General features: G+C 43.4%; 1 protein-coding gene across 1 annotated transcript in view; it reads right to left on the bottom strand.

Annotated features, from left to right (window-relative positions):
• CLSTN2 (calsyntenin 2) overlaps positions 1-21,041 on the bottom strand; it is a 3,665,407-nt gene that overhangs the window by 82,433 nt on the left and 3,561,933 nt on the right. The window contains exon 16 of the mRNA XM_069617773.1: positions 20,887-20,989. Within this exon, the coding sequence (XP_069473874.1) occupies positions 20,887-20,989 (103 nt within the window). The remainder of the gene's footprint in view (positions 1-20,886; positions 20,990-21,041) is intronic.

Below are 21,041 nucleotides of genomic sequence, written 5' to 3'. Positions count from 1 at the left end.
TCAAGATCAACATGTTCATTACCTTCTGTAGGCCTCTAATTTCAATTGGTTCAGTAACTCTACTGATTGAAAATATGCCTTTGCAGGGGGCCCTTTTCAGAACGAGAACAACAAAAACACACACACGCACATACACCAGCCTATGCACATTGTGGAAATAAAGTATAGCCACTGTAATACTGTCAAGTAGTTCATGGGTGCAAGCAGCAGAGAGGAATGGGAGGTGTGGCGTACCAGAAAGAGGAGTCGGACCAGAAGACATGGTCAACAATAAGCCTTTACTCAAATAAAAAAAATGGTAGCCCTATTCCAAAAAAGGGCTTCCCTTCCTAACAACTATAAACCAAGGTGCTTGTCGGAATTTCAAATAACTGAAAATAAGTGCCCCATCCTAACTTGTCCGACTAACTGCCCCTACTACTATATGAAAAGGAAACAAAAATTAGAGAAAGTGTTTTTCACACTGGTGGTTGTCAACGCCTCCTAGTTGATCCCCAATCCGGCAGAAAACCTTCATAATCCCAGCTTGGGTCACCAAAGCTTCTTCAAAAAGGAGAAATCGGAAAGTTCAAATTCCAAGTCTGTCTCAGTTCTTCCTGTCACAAAGTCCCTCTGTTCATGTATTCAAAAAGGGTTGCTCTGTTGAACAAAGGTTTCAATGCTTGGATCGAGTGGGGTACTCGACTTATCCCCGTCCAAAAATGCTGAAATATAAGGGCCAACTTGCTCTCTCGATCCTTAACTCTCTAGAGTAGCGTGGGCGTTATATGTTTCGATTCACTTTTATGGCTCTCTTAGCCTTCAGTATGGTATCAGTCTTTGTGTCCCTCTTGGCCCCTCGGCCCTTGTGCAGGCTATTACATGGTTCTCCAACCCCATGGCTTCTCTTGTCTATCGCTGGGGTGTTTTAATCCTTTCCTCCTTATGGGACTTTTCAATAGTGCTCTCTTGGTTTTCATTGTTGTTAGCCATTTTCTCATCACAATGGACACTTCAGTCCATGCTTAAGATATTTATGGGCTCACAAGCCAGTGAATGACTCGGGGTTTGGGCTTCCCTGCTGTGTTCAACTGCCCACCTCCCTTCTTCTTGTATGGCCTGCGTACCTGTTTTCTTGTGACACATCCAGCAGAGAGGGTTGTTGATGCTGGCATGAGCAGTGCTGCTCTCAGCCTGCCTTGTTAATGGCTCCTGTCATGGAGGACTTCTTGGGGCTTCGCCATCGCTTGTGGCTCACTCTCCTTCAACGACTCTCTGTACTGGGGCACAAGAGCTTTCCCCTCCGGGTATTTCTGAATCTAATGTTTTGCGGGCTCCGGGCCCAACTAGTCCTCTCTGTGGTCTCGCCTCCAGGCTATCTTCATTCCATGCTCCAGTGAAAGCATCCGCTCTGAGCATCTCTTCTCCAGCCATTCAGATTTGCGACAGAAAATCTCCTCCTCCAACTGAGGTCTTCAGTACTTTTATAGAAGTCTCGGCATACAGAGGCAACGCTTAGTTGACTAAATTGTATTAAGTCTTTGCAGGGTTCAGTAGTGGTGCCAGGCAAAGAAAAAAGGCCTTATTACCTTTACAACTTCTGTGACCCCCATGTAGGCGTAGAGTACAGATTTCACAGGAGTACGCATTGCACCCAGGGAGTCCTCATCTCCAAAGGGTGATACTCCCAGTGAGGTCCCACTTGCCCAATCTCCTACAGGGAGGGTCAGCGGGCAGATTCACCTACCTAGCCTTAATGGGTGTGGCTCTCCTTTGGGGAGAAGGGACACACTCCCTAGGTTTGTAACATAAGAGACAACCCTGTCCCATGTGGAAGTGTGCCTAAGCACACTTTTAATGGTTTCAATGGTCCGATATTTGTGGAACTCTTTGTGATCCATGCAACCCTTATAAGGGAATCAGGTCTGGTCATGTCTGATCCATCCACGCCTCTGTAGATTACGGAGAATCTGGCATATCTATTTGCATGCAATGGGTAGCCAAACACAGCATGCCATTTTGTTTGAAGATCTGAGATTATCCCATTAAACAGGTAGACAACCAATGCCTTATATCTAGTACCACAGAACAGTCCCTTTCTCATCGTTTGACCACAGCAAGACACAAAGAAAACATCATTTCTGGCTTAATAGCAGCAGTTTATTGCTTGTTATCATTGGACAGACTTGGTTAGAGCTGCACAATCCTTACATTAAAGGAACTGCAAAGACCTTGTTTCTTGGTTTAGAATAATGTGCCCTTCAACTTCATTGAGTTGCAATGCTACAAGAAAAGTAACAAGAGGATGCCATCCTCTAACAAGTGCAAGGAATTACACTAGACTGACAGAATGTGGTCCTAAAGAAATGTCACAAGTCTATGGGGACACCAACGTACAAAGAATCAGGCATGCAAAATATAATAGTTAACTACTTCTGGTGTCATCCCCTACCTCAAGACTTTCGCTCCTATGTTTCATCGTGTGGCATCTTTTCCCCGAAGAACGGTCCCAGACAATGTCAATTGGGAAAGCTCATTCAGAAGATTGGCAAATGATATCCACAAAAGTAAAAGCCAACGTTCCTACGCCTCATGTACAGTTCTGTTCTCCTACAACTACACAGCCTATGTATCCAAACAGCTAGCTCTTGCCCTGCACTTTATCACGATACCTGCTTGTCTTAACAACAAGAGCTTCAATGGAATCTCTTGTACCACTGGTGGCCATCTCTTGCACTTGCGCGACAGCAAGTAACAAACACAAACTAGTGTGTTGGAAGTAAAAAAAAAAGAAACAATTTATAGGCTGTAAAGAAATGTTGAACACTGCTCACATAGAAGAATAAGACCAAACATGATTTGCTTGTGGAAATTGATTTAGTGTCATCAGGTTTGGCTGTGTAAAATACTTATGAAAACTATTTATAAACTACATTGCGAATCCAGTTGCAAGCCCATTGGGTGTTCTTCTAATTTGGAGTTGTATAGATTGTATAGATTCTGTATTCTACATTTCTCTATTGATATCATGTGTACCCAGGCCTTTTGTAGATGTGACCTCTGATTCTGACAGAATACACAGTAGAAGAAATATGCAACTGCCAGATTTGGTATTGTAACTTTTTACTGGCGCATTTGAAAAGTTGGCCACAGAAAACAATCTTCTGAAAGAGTCTTCAGGCCCCATTGATTCAATGTTTCATTTGTTTACTACTTTCATGAGTTAACTCAACATGGCTTCTACGTACTTTTGAGAAACGCTAATGCATTGGGCACCAGGTATGGAATCCCACTGTCAAAATCCTCAGGTAAGGCATCATTGTGGCCAGTTCAACACTGGCGGATGCCACAGCGAGAAGTGGCATGTAGATTGGCATGTATCTGTGAATTGGATGAAGCTGGTGAATAGAGCCTTGCCTGCACATTCCAAAATGTCACCCGCGTCCTATAGCCTTTTGTTTGTTGATTTGCTTGACCATTTGTGTTTCCTTGCCTTGTCCTGCTCTTGCTTAGTTGTCTTCTGCCTCTTCTTTCCCCCAGCTTCTTATCTTCACTCCAGTTGGATCCGTTCAAGGGAGGTTTCCTCTAGGGCCTGTTATGCACCGCTTTCTGGTGACAGTTATTTCACTATAGTTATTCTTGTGGCTGAAGGCAAAGTTTCTTTAGGGAAGCAAAGAATACTCCACAAAGAGTTTGAGCTCTGGTAGCAAGTGGAGGACGGATGTAATAGCCCAACATTGAGAGTCAACAAGTGGGTAGAAGCAACAAGCATGTCACAGTGGCTTGCATAATTCAAGCTAGCAAAAAAACGCCACCACTTCAATTAAACCATATTTTTAAAGAAATAAGAAAAACAGTAATGTAAATGTCTAGGATTGGAAAAAGAATATTCCCAAATCTGAGATTGAATCAGTGATACCACGATGCCACTCTGAAGACAAATCCTTCTCAACAGGTATGCTCACTGCCAGCTCCCACTGATAGGAACTTCAGCACTCTCAAAAATAAGATGACCAGAAGCAGTTTCTACATCTTGTTTTAGAAATCACACAACTGCCAATCCTTCACATACACACAAATGCCTCCAGGACAACATGCCTGGCCTAACTCAATTTAACAAAGAGGTACACAGTGCATGAGGGAAATTAACAAAGAACCTGGAACTATGTGCAGTCAATCATTAATTACAGTACCACCATATCAGTAATGCAACTGGCCAATCCATTCACCACATCCATTTCCACACAATTACCATTTCTTGAACCCACATTGTCACTCCAGAGAATGCCGGCACTTCAACTCTTGGAACCCGCCAACATCACCTTAACAAAAATAATAAGACAACCCCTGATATTTGCAATCCTATGTCCAAAAACACAGTCACATCCATACCTGTTAAAACCACTTATACAACAGCCATAAATGCCAAAACCTCAGATAAAATAACTATTCCTGGATCCCGCCTGGCCATTCAAGAGGATGATGGCTCTCTGATTATTGAACACACAACTTCATGACACACCATATAGCACCAAAATACAATAGCACAAGGTAGAGAAAAAGTAATCAGCTGCAACAAAATATTATCACAATATACAACTTTTATTAACAATTATTATAAAACATCATAAAATACGTACAGATGTTAAAACTTATTAACAAATAAAGTGCAAGTGACACCAAGCTAAATGCTCACAATTAGATTATAACAATTCATCACTAGTCATTCAATGGACTAGATACACCACTCCTATTGACACATTGATGTAGTATATACAGGAGAGGGAAAATATTGGTCAATGAAGACCCAAATACACAGACCAGTAGCTCTAATCCCTGGTAGTATGCCTCTACAGCACAACATCACTAATGACAGACACAGCCACTCATTAACACCCCATACCAGTAATCTAACTGGCCAATCCAGTGACCACATCCATTTCTACAAGCGCACCATTTCTGAAACCTCATCGGGCAGTGATAGAAGTGTATCAAAAAAGAAGTGGAACTATGACTCCAGCCGGGGGAAGAGTAAGAAGGAAAAGAGCGACGTGCAACATGTTTTTCAAGGGTTCACAGTTTCTCCTTGCTCCTCCAGAACCATCAAGGAATATATTGCCTCTCTCGGCCCTGCGTTGGCTGATCTCTGCAACCACTCCTTTGCCACTGGTTCTTTTCCAGCTTCCCTCAAGCACTCCCTTGTGTGCCCCCTCCTTAAAAAACCCTCATCAGACCCTTCCTGCCCAGCCAATTACTGCACCATTTCCATCTCCCCCCTCCTGGAAAAACTGCTTGAGAAGCTGGCCCTCTTCCAACTCAACTCTCATTCCAAACTTGTTGGTGGCCGGCACGACCACCAGCCTGCATTCTGAGCATCCAGAGGCATGGAAACTGCTCTTCTGAACACCTGTGAAGGACTGCTCACATCTCCTGACTCCAACTCCCCTGCTGTCCTCATCCTTCTGAATATCTCTTCTGCATTTGACACAGTGAATCATTCCATACTCCTAAAAAGGCACCATTAGACCCTTGGCGTCTCTTAGCGGGCACTGGACTGGTTTACCTCCTTCCTAACAAACTTTCCTCCAAAACCATTCTGGGCCCTTTTTCCTCCTATTCCTCCTCTGCTACCTGTGGTGTCCCGGCCCCCAGGGTTCCATTTTTTGCCTTGGCTCTTTAACATTTATCTTTCTCTGCTGGCATGACTCATTCCCTCCTTCTCCTCCAACTTCCAGTGCTATGCTGATGATACACGTATTTTCTTCAAACTTCCCACTGACGCCCTTGCACCCTCCTTCATCCCTGACAGCCTATCTGCCATCCAGACATGGTGCACTACTAAAGACCTCTGACTCCGTGCCAGCAAAGCAGATTCTCCCTATTGGGTCCCATGCACCATACTTCTTCCCTGCACTCTATCCTTACTCCATGGGCCCCCCTTTCTCCCCTCCACTGTAGCTAGGAATCTTGGAGTCATCTTCGACCCCTCTCTTTTCTTCATCCTTCATATTCAGGCCATTGTTAAGAAGTCCCGCTTTCAGCTCTTCCTTCACAAAGGGACTCTACCCTTCCTCAACTTCCCAAATAAACTCAATGTTACCCATGCTCTGGTTCTCTCCAGGCTAACTACTGCAATTGCCTCTTCCTTAATCTTCCTTCCCTCACCCTGCGTCCCATCAACCTAACCCCGAATAGGGCAGTGAGATGTATCCTTGTCCTTAAGCCCAGGGACCGCATCTCTCCTGCCCTACTAAGCCTTCGATGGCTCCCGGTCTCAGCACAGATTAAATTCAAACCCCTCTGCATCATAAACCAGACTATATGGGGCCGGGGACCACTTTATCTTCAGCGCTACCTGACCAAATATTCTTCTTTTAGACTCCTCTGATCCTCTGGCACCAACTCCCTGCGTGTTAAACACTTTGCTAAACAGAGAGCTGGTGGGCAATCACTTTCCTCGGATGGCTCCCTCCTGAGGATCCACCTCCCTCTCCCTCTGCGACTTGAGAAGACCTCCTTAAGTTCTGAAAAGCCTCAAGACTTTTCTCTTTACCTCTTCCTTCTCCTCCTCTCTTCCTAGCTAATTTTACAGCAGCGTGACTGATGTGCGGTCCGTTATGTGTCCTTGAGGCCTTGACCTTCTCCATCTATAATCCCAGCCATTGTCTTTCTACTGCACTTACTCAGATTCACCCTACACCTGGGTGGTTGCACTTACATTCTTCTCCTCTTAGCACTTACCCTTAGCACTTCTCCATGAGCATCATAGCACCTTATCCCTCACCCCTCCCCCTCTGCATTTGCACGTTCTGAACACTCACAAGGCATAGTCGGTTCATCTCTCCTTCCCTTTATTCCCATTATTTGCTGTACTTTTTTTAATGCAATTATTTATACTTGCTGTAATTCATTTTCTACCTTCTCCTTTCCCCACCCTGTCTGCCCTGTGGGTGCTTTGAAACAGTTTTGCTAATTGTATAAGTGCCTAATAAGTGACCAATAAATGAATGCTGGTTGACAGCTAATTGAGTTGAAATAGATTTGAGTTTAGTTGTAACTGCTACGGGGTGTTAAAGTGGGTAAGTGTGTTTTAACCTCACACAGAACAGTTCTGGAATGGTAAAAATGGTTGTAAAAAGGAATGGAGCTGTTAACAGTAAAAAATGAAGTAGTGGAACACCGCTCCCGACTGTTCCCGGTGACTTCGACCACTGACATCAGGCCATTTCAGAGGACAATGTAATTCCTGGCTGGAGCTGCCAACCAACTTGAAAACATTATTTATAATTGGAACATGCCTCATCCTTATCATCCTTATCCTTATCATCCTTATCACTCATGAAAATGCCCACCATTTTAAATACGTCCACGAAAACCCACCTGGCAATTTGCAAGGACAGCCCATATAAAGTCTCATTTCTTGTTAAAAGTCCCACCACAGTATGCCCCAGCAGACCTCATAGCCACCAGCAAGTCAATGATGGACCCATACGTACTTTAACCTAACCCCCCCACAACTGGACATGAGGCCACAACATCAGACACAGCATGTAAGTATAAAAGGTTTCCAAACCTAAACATTGCCGCTTCCACCCACCTACAGGGAAAGCTAATCCAATTCCAACATGTAAGGCCACACATAAACACAACAGCATTAAATAAAACACAGTCCTCATAACACTTATGCTGGTCCGTGTTACTCCTCCTGAACCAACATCTCCCTTGTGCCCTGCAGCAGCTCCAATAACTGGGGGTCCCAATCATAGAGAACAGTTAAATATTCACCACAGTCCAGCTGAGTGCCAATCCTTGTCACCCCTGCAAAAGCATCAACACGGGCTCCAGATTCTTGATCCTGAGGCCATTTCCACTAACTGTACATTGCCATGTCCAGTGCAAAGGCCCCTTTACCTCCACCTCATGACAATGAATCCGAACACAAGCGTGATCCTCCAGTCACGGTTGCCGTGTCCCGCCAATTAAAGTTTTTAACCCCATAACCACATTAAACACATCCATCGTTATGGATGTCATGTCTCCCATGTGCATTTTGAACAAGTGCCATGGCCCGTGCGGCTTGCCCCACAGTGCCTCCACGGGTTTACGTCTATTACCCTCACTTCGGATGCCCTAAGTGTTTCATCACTGCACCGTCTGCCACCAATACAACACATAGAGACTTCTTGCTAGGATGGCACCCTTAGTTAGCAGCCAGCTGAGCAGTGTGACACCTTCAGTAACGGCTACAAACACGGGCCGACACCTCTATACCTAATGACTGCCCCTCCCAACAACACCTCCATAGCTCTCAGAAGGAATGGTTGACACCGAGCCCTGGCGCAGCGCCTCACATTCAATGGTTTGACCATTGGATATGGGCCCTTGCCAAGTTCTCTGCTATTTGTTCTGTCTGCTCCTTACAGACTCGATGGGCCCTGACCCACAATATCTTCCTGTCTACCCTTTGCAGACCTGATAGGCCCGCAGGACCTGCCGCTGCCTCCTACATGAATGGTTGCTCTTTACTGGCCCCACTACAGCCCACAGCACTCCTACCTTGAAAGAGGGCTTCTCTTGGTTTTCTCAATGAAACAAGATTCTACCATTGTGATTGTGTGGTCACTTGTAACAGTACATCATAGATGCACAACTATACATTTAGCTGGTGTATATCCTATGTCATGATCTTTTTCTAGTTCGTCTCTGTTTCTGTTGTGTTTATTTATTTTATTTTATTAATTTATTGAACATTTGGATGGCGCCTATTCAGCAACAAGTTTTTCCAAGTGCCACAAGAAAAAAGAGGTTGGGTGCGGGGGACAGAGGAGAAACTAACAATAATGGTCCTACTAGGCCTTGTGACATTTGGATCGTGCAATTGCAGTAACAGGAAGTTCAGCAGGAGGGAGCAATGAGGGGGAAAGGGCTGTGCTAAGGACGGGGGAAGAGGGAGAAGTGCAGGAGGGAGGGGGCCCAGCGGCTGGGCAAGTGCTAAGGGGAGTCCAGGAGGGCAAGTGCTCTGGGAAGTCGGGGATGGGGGTCAATTAGTAAAATGGAAGTGGGTGGACCAGACTAAGTAGGCTAGTGGGGGGAGGGTGCCCATGGGCAAGTGCTGGTAAAAAGGGGCGAGGGGGAAGACTGGTCGAAGGAGGGCCTGGCTCCAGTAAGACTCATAAGGGGTACAGGCAACCTGACATAGGGGCAGGCGGAGACAACCATCGGAGGGGGAGAGGGAAGGAGGAGGAGAAAAGGAAGGTCTTGAGAAGCTTCCGGAATTTAAGAAGATCCAGCTCAAGTCAGAGAGGGGCAGGGAGGCTGTCCCCGGGGAGGATCCTACCAAAGAAAGACATCTATCGCCCACTCTCTGCTTGGATAAATGTCTGATCTGCAGGCAGTTGGACATAGAGGGCCAAAGGACTATAGCAGGGAGATATTTAGGGAGAGAGAGTTGGGTGTAGTGAGGTCCCAGGCCCCATAAAGCCTTGTGGGTGATGCAGAGGGTCTTGAATTTGATCCTAGCAACCACATGGGGCCAGTGGATCAATGCCATACCTGGGCTTCAGGCCAAGGATAAGTTTTGCAGTCCTATTATGGATAAGGTCAAGAGGGCGAAAGGAGGAAAGAGGCAGATCAAGGAAGAGGCTGTTAAGTAGTCCAGCCTGGAGAGAGGAGAGAATCAGAGCTCTGGAGTCAATGAGTTGCTGGGGGAAGGTGACGGAAGGGAGAATGCTTCTCAGGAGGGGAAGCTGGAAACGAACGTCTTGACCAGATCAGCGATATTAGGTGAGAAGGAGAGAGGGGAGTCAAAGATGACATCCAGGTTTTTAGGCTCACAAAAGGGTGATTGGAGGAGGCCCAAGGAGGGCGGCCAGATAGTAGATGGGAAGGAGGGGGCAGGAATCCCAATGCGAAGGATCTCAATCTTACTGGTGTTAAGAGAGAGATCATTATCAGCACATCATGCCTGAATATCAGTTAGACAGTTGGGACTGAGGGAGGAAGGAGAGGAAGAAGAGGAGGGAAGCTTAAAGGAGAGCTGTGGGTCGTCAGCATAACATTGGAAATGAGGAGAGAAGGTGAAGATCAGGTGGGCAAGAGGGACAAGGTAAATGTTGAAAAGTCACAGCGAGAGGATAGAGCCCCGAGGGATGCCGCAAGTAGAGAGTGAGCTTGAGAAGAGAAAATGCCCCAGCTGCACTTGAGGGGGCAGATTCAAAAGGAAAGAAGTCAAAGAATCCAGTGCCTGTTCTGAGATGCCGAGGGTATCACATGGCCAATTTATGAGGGTGGAATTATTGACCATGTCAAAGGACTGATCGAGGAGGATGAGAATGGAAGGAGAGTAGGAGTCAAGGTTTGAGAGCAAGTCACTGTGGGTGTTCTGGAGAGCGGTTACTGTGCCTATGGCTGCTCTGAAGCCAGACTGGTGGTTGTGAAGACAGTCAACAGGTTCACTGTGATGTATTAGTTGGGAGAAGACCAACCTCTCCAAGAGTTTGCCCAAGAAAGGGGTACTGGAGAAAGGCCAGTAGTTACCCGGGCAGGAAGGGTCCTGTAAGGATATTTGGCGTGTTACAGTACACAGTACAGCAATACTACACAAGTAGCACAAAATTTTTTGCAGCACCACCACCACAAGGGTGCGGTGCATTGCTATATGGGTTAGCAGATTAACAAGGAAAGACAGACTATTCAGTAAAAAACGATTTTAACATATAAGATGCAAATCTATTTTTACAGTTAAAAGCACACGTGTTCATTTAAAAATGCACACTATTTTTCGCCTGAAATGCCTATATTGCTAGAGACACATTTGAAAATTAACAGCTAACCTATTAACCATTAACCTGACTAATAAAACCTTATTTTAATATAACCCACTAATAAAATGTGTTCTCTACTGCAGAATTAGGCATACTCTGAAAACCATTTAAATGAGTGTGCAGATTTTTCTCTTCTCTTCTCTGCCTGATTCTCCGTGTTGTTGTGCACAGTAACTGCAGGAATGAGGAAGTCAGATTTGCAACAATTGCAAATGTATAAGCAAAGCTATTGTTGAAGAGTAGGAGGATGAGAGATGATGGATTTCATTGGGACACGTCATAAAGAGGGCTGAGAGGAAAGTTTTAGTGGGCAGTATCAGGGAAAAAGACAGGCAGACATCTTTCTGCACTACTGGGGAGAAGACCTGGCTGTGGGGTCCTGACTGAATGCAGTTTCCTGTGTCCTGCTGCAGTCGACATTGGGGAGAGCTGAAAGAAAAACCTTTCCACTGGCTGAGGCAGTCCTATCTGAAAAAGCTGAGAATTCCAGGCAATGACCCCGGCTTGAGAAGGCAAGCGTTCCTTTTTGCTGGAGTTAATCCAAGAGAGCCACATTCACAAAGAGAAGCCTCTGAACAGATAAGGTAATTACATAACTGGGGGAGCTGTGTGTGTGCACGAAAGTATGCAGTCAGTGTAGAAAAAATGAAAGTCCCGTGCGTGTCTTAATCAAGTGCTAATGTTGCAATTTGAGTTCTGTTCTCCGCCACTCTATTTGCAGTGGGTCATAGAAAATGCTTTGATTGTGCCATTTTATTGCTGTAAAGAATGAGATCGTGTTAAATACAACTTTTATAATACAGAAAAATATTTGAAAACAGACGGATGGTGTACTTACTGTTTATCATTACAGTGCTGTTGATGTGGGGAGATTTTTAAACAGTGCAATGGTCATTTTAAGACAGATGTGTGCATGTCAGAATCAGTATGAATAATTGTGAGTGACTGTAGTATAACTTGTTGGAGGTACATGAGCCAACGGGAAGAGAGACTCTCTGAACATAGCTCCCTACCGTATATAAGGTAGTGGAAATTACCACAAGACTACCACATATAGCTCTCTGTCGTAAATAAGTCAGTGAGTTTGCCCATGGTGGCGCACCAACACTATCACTGGAAAATGTGGTATCCCTAGAATGCAGGTCTGAGGTCTCTCTAGTGATCACACGAAAAATCTAAGCGAAGATAAGGGATTCTGGACATTGGGGCCACAAATAAAACAAGGGAATTATGCTCACCAAAATACCACCAACCACGTATACCAAATATGCAGGTATGGGTGCTGAAATAATGCATGTCCATTGTATTATTGTTGCACATGGCCAAATCTGAATACAAAGAGTGATTATTGCTAAGTTATTTTTCGGCGGTAATAAAATACCGTCAGGCCCCAAATCTCCACAAAATACCCAACATATTTATGGTGCGTTGGCCAATTGCAGAAAGCAGGCGCCAAAGTATCTTTGCAAAAAGCACAATGGTGCAAGAAAAAAGTGAACTTTCTAGGGCATGAAGTGACTGAACATGGGCTAAATCCACAAAGGAAGAAAATAGAGGCCATACAAAGATTAAAAGATCCTAAAAATGTGAAAGGAGTAAAAAGTTTATTAGGGATGACAGGCTATAACAGAAAGTTCATTGAGAATTATGCAGAAATCACTCAACCATTGACTAAACTGCTTAAACTAAATACTCCCTGGAGATGGGAAAGAGAGCAGTCTGATGCAATGGCTAGATTGAAGGAATGTCTTGTAAAGGCACCATGTTTAGCATACCCCATAAAGGACAGGGATTTCTTTATAGAAATAGGCTTTTCTGAACATTGTATGTCAGCAGTGTTATCACAAAAACACGATTTGAATCACAAAACCATTGCATATGCAAGTAAGGCATTTTCCCAAGTTGAAATGAAATTTAATGAATGCGAAAAGGCCCTATTAACCACTGTGTGGGCGCTACAACATTTCCGCCCCATTGTTCAGGGAGAAAAGGTGATTATTGAAACAAATCATCAACCTTTGCAATTTTTAGAGAGTAAAAGAATTAGATCAGGCAATCTAGCGCAATCCAGAATCACTTCATGGACGCTGGCATTACAAGGTTTTCCCGTAGAAGTAAGATATGGACAAAATAAAAAGAGCCCAATTGCTCAAGGGTTAGATGACTTACATGACTGTGCAGCTGAACAAATAACAAATGAAATGGATGTGGAAGCTAGTTTACAGGAATTTGAACAATCACCACACAAAGCTTTTGATGAAAAAACATGCAAGGATTTGCCAACTGTATATGTGGATGGTTGTGCTTTTCACATTGAAAATGACAGTAATAAACAATTAGTGGCAGGAATAGGAAATGTCTGGTTGAAATGTGAAGGCGTTCCTAGTATAGGGATGAGGATTGGAGATAGGAGCAGTCAGGTGGCGGAATTGGCAGCCATATATAAAGCAATTGCTACTGCAGTTGATAAAAAGTTCAGTGAAATTGTCCTGGTGACTGATTCTGACTATGCACGGAATAGCTTTGTGGAGTATTTGCCTGGTTGGAAAGCAAGAGGCATGGTTACATACAACAAAAAGCCACTTAAACATGGAAAAATGATACAAGCCATAGACAAATTGGTGTCAGAAAATAATTTAACAATATACTGGAGAAAAATTCGTGGGCATTTAAAAACACCAGGAGAGGATAAGGAGGGAAATGATAAGGCAGACCATCTGGCTAAGATTGGGGCTGTGATGGGAGAATTGCTACCTATTGATTATTTAATGAGTGAAATACAAATTGATGCAGTCACACGTTCTAAAGCACCAAAGGAGGTAGATCAACCGGTGGTGCAGTGGAGTCATGACACGCCAGACCAAGATTTGATTGAGGCACAAAAGAATGATCAAATTTTGGGAATCTATTATAATCATTTGATAGATCCTGAACAAAATCCTTTAACAGAAAATGATTGTATGGGAAAAGAAGAGTTGAGGGTGTTATTAAAGAACAAAACACGAATTAGATTACAGGATGGACTCATGATTAGAGAGACAATTACAGGGCAAATACAGTGGGTAGTACCCCTTTCATTCAGAGGACTAATGCTACACCATGCACATGATGCCATAACTGCAGGCCATAGGGGTTCACAAAAGACATTAGAAATACTAAAAGATTATGCTTACTGGCCACATATGTCCCAAGATGTGGAATTATATACTAGAGGATGTCTAGTATGCGCCCAATTTAAACCTGCTTCACCAATGCATAGAGCACCATTGATGAAAAGAGGCCTAACTCTCCCATGGTCAGATTTGCAAATAGACTATGTAGGTCCTTTAAAAAGGTCGAGCAGGGGACACCGCTATATTTTGAGTGTGGTATGTTTGATGTCAAAGTGGATTGAGTGCATTCCCGCACCAGATTGTAGTGCGCAAACAGCAGCCACATTGCTGGTGAACCATGTGTTCTCAAGGTTTGGGTTGCCACAAAGAATTGAGTCAGACAGAGGAAGTCATTTCACAAGTACTCTAATGAGTAAAGTATGGCAAATACTAGGTGTGAAAAGGAAACTACATATCGCATATCGGGCGGCGTCTTCAGGTACAGTTGAAAGAAGCAATAGGTCTGTTGTGGATATTTTAAAGAAATTTGTGGCAGAAGCAGGTTCCAGCTGGGATTTGCGTTTACCATTGGTTTTGATGGCAATCAGGTCGACTCCTGCCAAAGCAACAGGTGTTAGCCCCCATGAGGTCTTAACAGGTAGGAAAATGGTGTTACCACAACACCTACTATACAGAACACATGAGCAAACTCTAGTGAGTGCATCCACAGTTCATGAATATATTGATGAACGGAGGAGGCATTTGCAACATGCATTTGCTTTTGTGCAGAGAAATCTGGAAAGAGCTGCTGACAGTGCTAAGTCATATTATGACAAAAAGACATCAGTAAAGGAATACAATGTAGGGGATCAGGTGTACAAGTTTCATTTTGGAAAAAGTAAACAGAAAAATTCTAAATTTCTGGCAGCCTGGCAGGGGCCATTTCGAATTATAGATAAAGTCTCTCCTGTAGTGTATAAAATTTTGAAAAATGAAGGTGAAACAGCAATAGAGCAGTTTGTCCATGTAAATCAAATCAAACCATGCCATCCCAGACATGAGATCAGGCAGCTTGAGCATGTGGAAACGGATAGAGTCCCTTGAGAAAATAAATGGGTGTAATCAGGAGGCAGTGACAAAGAAGTTAAAAAAAAGTTGATTGTTATGATGGCACATAAACACTGTAGTATATGTAGAATATAATATAAATAAATAAATAAATAAATAAATAAATAAATAAATGCACATATAACGGAAGCTCGTGGTTGGTGTGCAGAGAGAAAGTGTATTAAATATTGAATGCTGTTTTATATGTGTTTGTTTTCTTTTAACTTGTGTTTAATTTCAGAAAAAAGAAAAAAAAAACGAAGTATTTTTACCAAGCATGTTTTATTTTTGGCAAAAGGATGAAGTTAGTATTGTGCTATGTACTTAATCTGTTTATTTTCTATTTTGATTTAGACAATTAACATTATTTGGTCGGAGGTTCCGGGATCAGAGGCCACGGGAGACGATGGAGTCCTGGAGTCCCCTGGATGAAGACCAAAAGATGCCTGCCTCCAGGTGGAGGTGAAGACAAAATAACCGGAATGCCAAAAGAGATGACTACTGTGGATTCAAGATTGCCAAGATGAAAGAGTACTCGAATGAACCGAATAACATCGCTGGTCGGGACATACCAAAAGAGACAAAGCAAAAGTTCTGGCATATGAAGTTCCACGTATTTATTATTTTAATTATTTATTTTAACTTGTTATATTACTTATTTGTTTTAGTTAGTTGTTTTATTTCATTGTTTTTAATTGACTTGGAAAATTTAAACTTAAAGTAATGCCACTTCCACTGAGAAGGCAAATGTGGAACATTTTATGAACTGATGGACTCAGATGAAATGTTGATTGCAAATTTTCATTGATGCACATGAATATTCATTTTGTTGGATTGCTATATTGTAAAAAAAAAAAATAGAACAAGTTGTTTTTAGGAATTGGCTTGGATTATAGCCAAGTTCTAAAAACAAAAGGAGGGTATATGTAAGGATATTTGGCGTGTTACAGTACACAGTACAGCAATACTACACAAGTAGCACAAAATTTTTTGCAGCACCACCACCACAAGGGTGCGGTGCATTGCTATATGGGTTAGCAGATTAACAAGGAAAGACAGACTATTCAGTAAAAAACGATTTTAACATATAAGATGCAAATCTATTTTTACAGTTAAAAGCACACGTGTTCATTTAAAAATGCACACTATTTTTCACCTGAAATGCCTATATTGCTAGAGACACATTTGAAAATTAACAGCTAACCTATTAACCATTAACCTGACTAATAAAACCTTATTTTAATATAACCCACTAATAAAATGTGTTCTCTACTGCAGAATTAGGCATACTCTGAAAACCATTTAAATGAGTGTGCAGATTTTTCTCTTCTCTTCTCTGCCTGATTCTCCGTGTTGTTGTGCACAGTAACTGCAGGAAGGAGGAAGTCAGATTTGCAACAATTGCAAATGTATAAGCGAAGCTATTGTTGAAGAGTAGGAGGATGAGAGATGATGGATTTCATTGGGACACGTCATAAAGAGGGCTGAGAGGAAAGTTTTAGTGGGCAGTATCAGGGAAAAAGACAGGCAGACATCTTTCTGCACTACTGGGGAGAAGACCTGGCTGTGGGGTCCTGACTGAATGCAGTTTCCTGTGTCCTGCTGCAGTCGACATTGGGGAGAGCTGAAAGAAAAACCTTTCCACTGGCTGAGGCAGTCCTATCTGAAAAAGCTGAGAATTCCAGGCAATGACCCCGGCTTGAGAAGGCAAGCGTTCCTTTTTGCTGGAGTTAATCCAAGAGAGCCACATTCACAAAGAGAAGCCTCTGAACAGATAAGGTAATTACATAACTGGGGGAGCTGTGTGTGTGCACGAAAGTATGCAGTCAGTGTAGAAAAAATGAAAGTCCCGTGCGTGTCTTAATCAAGTGCTAATGTTGCAATTTGAGTTCTGTTCTCCGCCACTCTATTTGCAGTGGGTCATAGAAAATGCTTTGATTGTGCCATTTTATTGCTGTAAAGAATGAGATCGTGTTAAATACAACTTTTATAATACAGAAAAATATTTGAAAACAGACGGATGGTGTACTTACTGTTTATCATTACAGTGCTGTTGATGTGGGGAGATTTTTAAACAGTGCAATGGTCATTTTAAGACAGATGTGTGCATGTCAGAATCAGTATGAATAATTGTGAGTGACTGTAGTATAACTTGTTGGAGGTACATGAGCCAACGGGAAGAGAGACTCTCTGAACATAGCTCCCTACCGTATATAAGGTAGTGGAAATTACCACAAGACTACCACATATAGCTCTCTGTCGTAAATAAGTCAGTGGGCCTCATTACGACCCTGGCGCTAAGGGGTCTGCGCCAGCGTTAGCTGCGCCGACCCCTTACCGCCAACTACGAGTTCCCAGAGCGCCATGGTCATTTTTCCGCCCGCTTTTTGCGGGCGGAAAAAAGCATGGCGCTCTGGGACCTTGGTGTTAATTACGCCACCGTATTTTACGGTGGCGTAATTAACTCCTTCCCCACTCCCATTATACCCTATGGGGCCGAAATGGGAATGGGGAAGGGTAAATGGGTCAATGGGGACTTACCGCCCCGCCGACCTCGGAATGGGGCGGTAAGTCCGCCATCCGCCATGGCGTAAAGGGACTTTGCGCCATGGCCGGAAAGTCCGTCGATGGCGGAAAAAATCCGCCAGGGTCGTAATGAGGGCCAGTGAGTTTGCCCATGGTGGCGCACCAACACTATCACTGGAAAATGTGGTATCCCTAGAATGCAGGTCTGAGGTCTCTCTAGTGATCACACGAAAAATCTAAGCGAAGATAAGGGATTCTGGACATTGGGGCCACAAATAAAACAAGGGAATTATGCTCACCAAAATACCACCAACCACGTATACCAAATATGCAGGTATGGGTGCTGAAATAATGCATGTCCATTGTATTATTGTTGCACATGGCCAAATCTGAATACAAAGAGTGATTATTGCTAAGTTATTTTTCGGCGGTAATAAAATACCGTCAGGCCCCAAATCTCCACAAAATACCCAACAGTCCCCAGATGGCTTTTTTAGGAAGGGGTGCACAAGAGAGTCCTTGAGGGATGATGAGAAGGAGCCAGTGGCAAACAAATGGTTACAGAACTCAGCCAACGAGGGAGCAAGAGAGGCAATGTTGTCCTTGTTAGTTCTAGAGGAGCAGGGAAGCACTTGTTTTGAGGAGATGTACAGAGAGCAGACTGTCTTGGTGACCTCATCCAGTGCTATAGGTGATAAGGAGGAGAGTAAGGGGGAAGGAGAGTGGGGGACCAATGGAGGCCTGGGTGCAGTGGGAGGAGGAAGGAGCTAGAAGAGAGAGAGGAAAGGATGTCCAGAGTTTTGGTAGTGAAATGGGTGTCCAAGGCTGTGCAGAGGGCCTGGGAGCGAAGAGGAGAAGTGGAGACTGCAGTAGCATTGGCAAGTTCCTTACAGATTTTGAAAAGTTCAGCCATGTTGATTGTGGCCCCTGAAATGCGGGCTTGGATATTGGCCCATTTCTTGAAGCGGATGGAGACTCTGTGTTGCCTTTGCAGCAGCCGCAAGGCCAGTTTGTCAGAGGGTGGGTTAGAAGACAACCATCCGCGTTCAGTGAGGCTAGGTCACAATCATACCAACGGTTTCACTTGGAGGCAGGCTTAATGCAGATCCTCATGGCAGAAACAAGGATGTCAAGGGTGATGGAGATGGAGAGGTGAAGGTTATAAAGGGTTAAATCAGTGTGGGATTCAATAACAGGAGTGGGGGAGGAATGAAAGAGCCAGCAAAAGCAGCTGCTAACACTCTCTTCATCATTTGAATGACGGAGGAGACTGACGCACCCATTCAGCGATGACAGGGGCCACTCCACCTCTGTACCGGTTAAACCTGTAGAGGATATTGTAACCCTCAGGAAGGAGAGTATCAAAAGCAGTGACAGAGCTGGCATTGAACCACAAGCAAGGACATCAAATTATTCAAGGAGGTGACAGATGTCAGAGGAGTGTTTGACAGCACAGCGAGAATTTGAAGGTAGCTAGATGAAGCAGGTTGCCCCCTTTAAAGGTTTTCCGAGGTGGGGTACAGGGACGAGGTATATCTGTTGGTGGGGGTGAAGAGGCCAGGGGGGGTGGCAGATGGAGGCGTGGCAAGAGAAGGGAAGGATGCTAGTGGATGCTAGTGGGAAGACTTCTGTCAAGAAGGAGGAGGTTGATCTAAGAGCGCTGGGCCATGATAGTGCCACTCTGGTAGACATTAATGATGCACCTCAATGATGATAAGTCTGCCAAGAGAACTTCCCATCTGGTTCCTGCAATAAATGGTGATGAAGAAAAAGGGGAGAGGATAGAGATCATACGGGGAGTCCATAGGTCCAGAGAGGGAAGAGAAAAGATGATGTCAGTGATAGTCTGCCTAGTGGAAGCATTGACGTTGGTGTCCGCAATGGGATTCGAGACCAGGAGTGCTTTTTTAAATGTTTTCCTGCCAGACATCGTGAGACCGGTAGGAAAGGTGATAGAGTAGCAATTTGAGTAGATAGGAGAAATGGAGAGCACCAACGTTAAGTGCGGGATGCTGGATAACAGGACGGGGATTGCACAGTGCATGAAGAACTCACTAGGTGGCATAGCAACAAGTTAGGGGAAAAAGAGTCAAATGCAACAAATAAAATAGTAAATCAAAGGGTAATGTGGGATAGGGCCTAGGTTACAGTAAGCAGCAAGGAGCACAAATATTTCACAAGTATGGAAGCACAGCAAGTAAATTGAGCAGCCAGAAACAATAGTCAAGGTAAAGGAATGCCTAGCATTTGACAAAGCAGTATTTTACAAATAGTACTCAGATTTGAATTTCACAGATAGGTAACTAAGCCTAGCATATTAGCGTAGCTCGAGGATTTTAGAGCAACAGGATTTGATTTTCAAAATACAGTCAATGCAACATTTTTGTTAAGAACCAGTAGATTCAAAACACATATATTTGATATTCCGAAATACAGGCAAAATGCAACCTTTGGGTAAAACCCAGCAGATTCAAAACTTCTAGATTTGATATTAAAATACAGTCAAGTGCAAGTAGTTGAATAGAGCTGGCAGGCCAAGGTCTGGAATTGAAATAAAGGTACAGAAGGCCTAGCATTGAAATCACTCAGTAGATTGAGGTACCCAGAACTTGGTTTACCAGGAGAGGGGTGAGAGGCATCAAGTAACATAAGCTGGCAGTTATCGAGAAGAAAATAGGATTGATCTGGCTGTCTACGGTAAGCAAGTTAAAGGGCTGAATTTTAGGCAGGAATGGGATATGGACTAGAGTTTACTCTCTTGTATTAGTTTTCAAAGATTCTGGATGCATCTCACTATCCCTACACCTGGACAACTACATGTGTTTAAATACTTGCCATATATGTTTAACACTCACAAACACATTGACGGTTTGATCATATACATTGGGATATCAGGGTAGAGAAGTGAATGAATGTACAGTTTAAAGGTCATCTCTTGCTAGAAAAGCCTTCTGTCATTTTAATATTACTTAAAAGTGCACGAGATTTAGGTATAGATGCAAGTGATATCAAACTGTGGAAAGGAAGATGAAACAGAAGGAGAGGAGGTTCTTCAAACAAAACAGATAATATTAAAAGATGAGACAGAGAGAGTTGATAGAATGACAAAATATATATTTTGGTGATATATAATATAATGATTCAAATACCCATTGATCAAACTCATGAAAAGTGTGCAACTATAATGTGATCTGATGACAAACATCGTCTCAATGTTTGCCATTGAGCATATGATAAAGTGTTTTAACGTATTAATCTTCTTTTGCTCAAAATGGATAACAAAGCCTGTCATTAGCATTACAGTTTAAAGACTTCACACTCTAATGTGTTCCACAATTGTTGTCATTACGTGTTCTTACCAGTCATTGTTGTAATTGGGTGGTGAACGTCCTGTAGAAACTGTGGTTGTACAACCATATGATTTACAAATTCCTTGACGTTTGAGTTGTGAAGTATATTCACCTGGTGAGAAAATAAGGGTGTTTTTAATCAACTTACAGACCATAAAGATTCC

The sequence above is a fragment of the Ambystoma mexicanum genome, chromosome 10 (genome assembly GCF_040938575.1).
Source record: "Ambystoma mexicanum isolate Mex_15411 chromosome 10, UKY_AmexF1_1, whole genome shotgun sequence".
Taxonomy (NCBI): Eukaryota; Metazoa; Chordata; class Amphibia; order Caudata; family Ambystomatidae; genus Ambystoma; species Ambystoma mexicanum.
This window is presented reverse-complemented; position numbering and strand designations above follow the sequence as displayed.